General features: G+C 38.2%; 1 protein-coding gene across 7 annotated transcripts in view; it reads left to right on the top strand.

The window, feature by feature from the left end:
• The window catches only part of HMGB1 (high mobility group box 1), a 155,438-nt gene extending 150,518 nt beyond the window's left edge, over window positions 1-4,920 (top strand). For 2 of the 7 annotated variants that reach the window (XM_025363981.1, XM_025363982.1), the window contains exons 2-5: window positions 1,068-1,231; window positions 1,410-1,555; window positions 2,054-2,228; window positions 3,239-4,920. In XM_025363981.1, the coding sequence (XP_025219766.1) occupies window positions 1,082-1,231; window positions 1,410-1,555; window positions 2,054-2,228; window positions 3,239-3,415 (648 nt within the window). In that variant the 5' untranslated portion in view covers window positions 1,068-1,081 and the 3' untranslated portion in view covers window positions 3,416-4,920. The other 5 variants (XM_025363979.1, XM_025363977.1, XM_025363978.1 and 2 more) reach the window with 5 other exon arrangements.
• Window positions 4,921-7,252: the final 2,332 nt, after the last annotated feature.

The following is a 7,252-nucleotide window of genomic DNA, read 5'->3' as shown; positions in this document are numbered from 1 at the left end:
CACAAAGGGAAGGAGCCATATTCTCGCTCGCGCTCGCCCTCGCGGCGGCGGCGGCGGCGGCGCAGGCGGGGAAGACGCGCAGCGGCCATTCCGTGCGCGCCGGCCCCGGCGGCCGCGGGCGGAGCCAGCCCCCATTTCGAGCGGGGCTTCTCCCTGCGCGGAGCCTGACAAAATGGGGGCGGCGGCGGCGCGGGCCTGCGGGGCCTGCCGGGTGCACGTGGCGGCCTCGGGCCTGGGAGCCGGGCCGCGTCCCCTCGCGTCGGCCGCGCGGCCACCGGTGAAGTTCTGGGGGCGGGGGGCTCGCCCCGCGCGGGAGGCACCCCAACTTTCACGGCTCCAAAAAATACTCCCCGAGTTGGGGGAGGGGGCCACCGAGCCACGAGCAGGAGTGGCTTTTGTCCCTCATCCTTGTTTACTCGGAGAAACTTCAGACCGGACGTGTTTAGTCAGAACAGAAATACATCTCAGGGCCAAACCGATAGGAAACGAGGCTGCCTCGCGGTGGCACCGCCACCCTCCAGCCGGGTTCCGAGCACCGGAGCTGGCTGCAGCTCCCTCTTCGGAGCAAAGTTTTATGCAAAGAGGGTGTTTTTGAAAACTTTCGGTGCACGGTGATTTTTTGTTTAAAGGTCCATAATTAGGAAGAGTCGACTCGCTTAGGCCCTTGTTTGTTCCCTACCTAGTAGTGCAAATCCACGAATTGGCAGCATGTTTTCTGACCTTTGGTTTGGTTGGTTTAAAAGGGTGTTCTAGATTTTAAAATCGTTTAAGTGACCAGTTACGCCTTCAGAGCAGACTCAGGCGGATAGATAGGGAATACTGTATGGGTATATCTTTGTGTCTAGACTTAAGATCGCCGTGAAGGACCGTTTTTGTTTTGTTTTTACTTGGCATAGCCCCTTCAAGGAATTTAATCTCTCGGCCATATTCTTGTCTGATTTCACGGAGGTTGATGTCACTACTGTGTTAAATAACCAGTACCTTGGTTTTCATTCCCTTCCTAAGTACTTCAAGCTCTTATGTGTCATAATTTTATTGCTAACATCAGATAATTTATTTTTTTTTAGAAAAATAACTAAACATGGGCAAAGGAGATCCTAAGAAGCCGAGAGGCAAAATGTCATCATATGCATTTTTTGTGCAAACTTGTCGGGAGGAGCATAAGAAGAAGCACCCAGATGCTTCAGTCAACTTCTCAGAGTTTTCTAAGAAGTGCTCAGAGAGGTGGAAGGTAAGAGGGCTTAAAACATGCTAACAAGGTAATTAAAAGACAATTTCCAATTGAGGATGCAAAAAAAAGTCTAGTTGGCGCTCTCATAGTGTCACGCTATTACATAGCAAAAGACATTGGTTTTGAGAATAATTTACTTAAATTTTACAACTTAAACTTACAAATAATTATTTTGTAGACCATGTCTGCTAAAGAGAAAGGAAAATTTGAAGATATGGCAAAGGCGGACAAGGCCCGTTACGAAAGAGAAATGAAAACCTATATCCCTCCCAAAGGGGAGACAAAAAAGAAGTTCAAGGATCCCAATGCACCCAAGAGGCCTCCGTGAGTATCTTGCCTGTTTTTACTTCCCAGACACGGTTTACAGTAGAATCTGAGAGAAATTTAGCAAGCTACTTTGTCAGTTTAGAGTGTAAGTGTACAAAGTTTCTTAGCTAATACGTGTTCATACTGGTTATATTTAAATACTATAAAATTCCTGTTGGGTGGGAGTGTTACCAGAGCAATTGAATTAGACACTTGGTCTCCTTTGCCCAGTGTATTTCCTTTGGTCCTTTTATTTCTTGAAAAATACTCTCTCTCTGAAATAGTGTAATTGTAGAATGTTCATCTGAGGCTCTAGTTAGTATAAATTAAATAGTTGTAAATTAAGCTTTGGTTGTGAAGGATATTAGCATATTATAGTATTTGCACCCTGTTCAGTGCATTACAGAAATTCACAGGCAGCTTTAAATAGCAATGCAGTGTACACTTGATACTATTTGTTTTTGTGGTCTGTTAACTTAAAACCCTAAATTTAATTTTTTTTTTTTTTTTTTTTAGTTCGGCCTTCTTCCTGTTCTGCTCTGAGTATCGCCCAAAAATCAAAGGAGAACATCCTGGCCTGTCCATTGGTGATGTTGCGAAGAAACTGGGAGAGATGTGGAATAACACTGCTGCAGATGACAAGCAGCCTTATGAAAAGAAGGCTGCGAAGCTGAAGGAAAAATACGAAAAGGTAAGAAGTGTGGGTTTGCTTGGTAAAATGATGACGAGTACGCCAGATGTTGTATGATTGTACTTAGTTTGAGGTGTAATAAGTTTTTAGTGTAACAGCTACATTAAGTATGCTGTTGATATAAGTCTTTTCTCATCCTTCAGAGAATACAGAGGACCAAATAAATCGGTTTTTTTGACTAAATATAATTACGACTCAGACAAAGGCTGTGTACATTTAAGTTGGTTTTGTTATTCTCCAGTATCTTGAAGTTGATGAAGATGTTGATAGTCACTTCAGGTCAAAAATGAGTATTTTTAAATGGCTTGGCATACAGTACAGAAATAAGCTAGACAAAGTAATATAGGCTAGTTTTTCTTAATCATATCCTGAAACATTTAGGTTCCTTTCCTTTAGATATTCAAAAAACCACGACATCACTAAGTTAAATTTCAAGTCTGCTGCTCTGTCCAATAAATTAATAAGATTAAGGAAATCTATAACTCTTATAGTTAATTGAAATATTAAATACTTAATTTTCAGCTTCTTTAGTCATTCTGAAAAGTGTTTATTTCTAGATGTTTCGTAACCTCCTAATTGCATGGTTATTGACAAATTAACTTTTTTGTTTTCCTAAGACAACATGTTCTTCTAAGGATTAGGGTCTGACAGTGTAAACCTGTAGAGTGCTTTTTTGCATTCAGAAGGTGGCAGTGTCTACCCTTTAATCAAAGTCTCTACATTCTGGTTTTAATAGAGTTAGGATGTGGTACATAATTGCACCTCAATGAGGCATAACTTTGCAAATATTAGACTATGCCATTTCATGAGTTATAGATTGTTATAATCTCGTATTTTTATGTTCATTTATTGAAGTTCTACTTATTTCTGGAGTTGCAGTGGATCTACAGATACGTGATATTTTGGTATAACTAGACTCTTGATTTCTTTCATAAACTTCTGCCATGTTCTGTTTCTTCCCTTAATGTTTTTTTCTTCCCTACTGTTTTGTCCTCCCTTTGCTTTGGAAGGATATTGCTGCATATCGAGCTAAAGGAAAGCCTGATGCAGCAAAAAAGGGAGTTGTCAAGGCTGAAAAAAGCAAGAAAAAGAAGGAAGAGGAGGAAGATGAGGAAGATGAGGAAGATGAAGAGGAGGAGGAAGATGAAGAAGATGAAGATGAAGAAGAAGATGATGATGATGAATAAGTTGGTTCTAGCGCAGTTTTTTTTTCTTGTCTATAAAGCATTTAACCCCCCTGTACACAACTCACTCCTTTTAAAGAAAAAAATTGAAATGTAAGGCTGTGTAAGATTTGTTTTTAAACTGTACAGTGTCTTTTTTTGTATAGTTAACACACTACCGAATGTGTCTTTAGATAGCCCTGTCCTGGTGGTATTTTCAATAGCCACTAACCTTGCCTGGTACAGTATGGGGGTTGTAAATTGGCATGGAAATTTAAAGCAGGTTCTTGTTGGTGCACAGCACAAATTAGTTATATATGGGGATGGTAGTTTTTTCATCTTCAGTTGTCTCTGATGCAGCTTATACGAAATAATTGTTGTTCTGTTAACTGAATACCACTCTGTAATTGCAAAAAAAAAAAAAAAAGTTGCAGCTGTTTTGTTGACATTCTGAATGCTTCTAAGTAAATACAATTTTTTTTATTAGTATTGTTGTCCTTTTCATAGGTCTGAAATTTTTCTTCTTGAGGGGAAGCTAGTCTTTTGCTTTTGCCCATTTTGAATCACATGAATTATTACAGTGTTTATCCTTTCATATAGTTAGCTAATAAAAAGCTTTTGTCTACACACCCTGCATACCATAATGGGGGTAAAGTTAAGTTGAGATAGTTTTCATCCATAACTGAACATCGAAAATCTTGATCAGTTAAGAAATTTCACATAGCCCACTTACATTTACAAACTGAAGAGTAATCAGTCTACTCAAAGAATGGGATTATTAGAATCAAACATTTTGAAAGTCTGTCCTTGAAGGACTAATAGAAAAGTATGTTCTAACCTTTACATGAGGACTCTATTCTTTAACTCCCATTACCATGTAATGGCAGTTATATTTTGCAGTTCCCACATTAAAGAAGACCTGAGAATGTATCCCCAAAAGCGTGAGCTTAAAATACAAGACTGCCATATTAAATTTTTTGTTGACATTAGTCTCAGTGAAGACTATGAAAATGCTGGCTATAGATGTCTTTTCCCATTTATCTCAATATGGACTGCTCAGGAAACGAGACTTTCCATTACAAGTATTTTTAATTAATTGGGCCAGCTTTTAAAATGAAGATGCCACATTCAAAATAGGGTATATTTTCCTATATTATGGTTTGCCCCTTTATAAATCGAAGTAGATAGGAGGAAAGAAGACACTTAAACTTTGCATCTCAGTATGAATTATTCAATTTATTTGAATGATTTTTCTTTATAAAACAAACTCATTAGTCATTATCTGCTTAGCAGTTTAGGGAACAATTTGGCAATTTTGTGGTTTTTCGAGATTATCATTTTCTTAAAGTGCCAGTATTTTAAAATAGCGTTCTTGTAATTTTACACGCTTTTGTGATGGAGTGCTGTTTTGTTATATAATTTTGACTTGGATTCTTTCCATTTGCATTTGTTTATGTAATTTCAGGAGGAATACTGAACATCTGAGTCCTGGATGATACTAATAAACTAATAATTGCAGAGGTTTTAAATATTAGTTAAATGGCTTTCACTTAAGAATTTAAGATTTTGTTACATATTTTTAAATCTTGTCTCTAATAATATCTCTTAGTACCTTTTAAATAAGTATAAGGGATGGCAAAGTTTCCCTTTAAAAATACTCACTTTATGCTTATAAATAGGTTAATGGGCTGGTAAAAGGTTTTGTCAAACATTGCAAGTACTCTCGGTGCTATATATAAATGAGGAAAAACTAGTTTTACTTTCAGAATGATTTAAACAAGATTTCTAAAAAGATACATGCAAGTGAAAAGCAGGGTTAGTGATAGGCTGCAATTGTGTCAACATCAGATTTTTTGTTAAGAGGAACAAATGACTCAATCTGATTTAGATGGAAGTTTCTACTATATAGAAATAACCATTGTCAACAGTAGTAATTCTGATCGGTTTAAAATGAATTCTGGCTCAAGGAGACTGCAACTTTAGTAGGTATGTCATGACAGCTACCATTTTTTTAAGATGTTGAGAATGGGAACAGTTTTTTAGGATTTATTCTTGACCACAGATCTTAAGAAAATGGACAAAAACCCTCTTCAATCTGAAGATGAGCATAGTTTGGTTTGGTGTTCCAACAGTATCCCCTAGAAGTTGGATGTCTAAAACTCAAGTAAATGGAAATGGGAGGCAATTTGGATAATTAAGTGTAAAACCTTGTAACTGAAGATGATTTTTTTTAGAAAGTGTATAGAAACTATTCTAATGCCAAGATAGTTACAGTGCTGTGGGGTTTAAAGACTTTGTTGACATTAAGAAAAGACTAAACAATCTATAATTAATTGGGCCAACTTTTAAAATGAAGATGCTTTTTAAAACTAATGAACTAAGATGTATAAGTCTTAGTTTTTTTGCATTTTAAAGAGGCATATGGCATATTAACGAGTCAAATTTCCTAACTTTGCTGTGCAAAGGTTGAGAGCTATTGCTGATTAGTTATCATTAGTTCTGATGATCGTCCCATCACAGTGTTGTTAATGTTTGCTGTATTTATTAATTTTCTTAAAGTGAAATCTGAAAAATGAAATTTGTGTGTCCTGTGTACCCCAGGAGTAATGGTTAAATGATAAAGATAGGGAAAGCGCCCATGTGACACAAACCCATTCAACAGGTATTTCCCTTACTAAAGGAAATGTAACCATTGCTTAGACATTGTAGGATTTAACTGTGTTGAAAATCACAGGAGAGACAACAGTGGTTTTTGAATGAAATACATGGGCACTACCTTGCTTGACATCGCATAGCCCTTGATGAAAGTTCACATTTAGTTCTGCTTGGTACAGTATGTCTCCTGAAAGGGTTCTTGATGAAAGTTCACATTTAAGTCTGCTTGGTACAACACGCCTCCTGAAAGGGTCTGATAGCTTTCAGTACCAGTAAGACACTTGAATATGATGGTAAGGTATCTGCAAATTTGCACACACTGTACACAGCTTAAGTCTTAGAATTAACTTGCTAAAGTGATTAGGCTCTTTTATTAGACAGTGTGATATTTGAATTTCTTTTTCATACTTGTGCTTTGTGTCACTTTCAAATGGCCCTTGAAATGCCTTTTAAAACTAGATAAAAGCCAGAAAGTGATTTCATTGGCTATCCAGCAAAAGATGGAAGGTGGTTCGTTTTCTTGTCCCCTTTTAATACCAAGCAGTGCTAACACTTGCCATAACTTGGGAAATTCCCTGGGTCTATGCCACGTTGCTCCCAGATTAATGAGGCAAAATGTTGCTCTGTTCTAGAATTGCTTGTTTCACAATACATCATGAAGGAAATGCCATACGACATGGAATGACAAAAACATAATATGCCACACTCCAGAATATGTAATGCTCGTCTTCCAGGGGGTTTCGGTCTAAGACATAATCTCTACCAGGAAGAAATGTTAGATGTCTTTAGGCATGTCAATTGGTTTGGACCTTCTAATTAGTTGAATTTTTACTTACTTATTTTGACATGAGAGATTACATAGAATTTCTGTGTTGCCCAGGCTGGTCTCCGAATCTGCTCAAATAATCCTCCCGTGTCAGCTTCTCAAGTAGCTGGGATTACAGGGACACACCACTGTGCCTAGTTTAGTTGAATTTATTGGGCATCTGCTGAAAAGGAAGTAGGAATAAAATCTGCAGTAATATGAATAAACCTGTAAGTGAGCATGAGCAATGGTGGGCAAAGGTATGCACACGCTAGAATCCAGAAATAGAAAATCAGTGGAAAGCCAGGCACAGTGGCTCACACTTACAATCCCAGCACTTTGGGAGGCCGAGGTGGGAGGATCACTTGAGGCCAGGAGTTTGACACTAGCCTGGGCAACAT

The sequence above is a fragment of the Theropithecus gelada genome, chromosome 17, assembly GCF_003255815.1.
Source record: "Theropithecus gelada isolate Dixy chromosome 17, Tgel_1.0, whole genome shotgun sequence".
Lineage (NCBI taxonomy): Eukaryota > Metazoa > Chordata > Mammalia > Primates > Cercopithecidae > Theropithecus > Theropithecus gelada.
The sequence above is the reverse complement of the archived record's forward strand: the minus strand, read 5'-3'. Positions and strand labels throughout refer to the sequence as shown.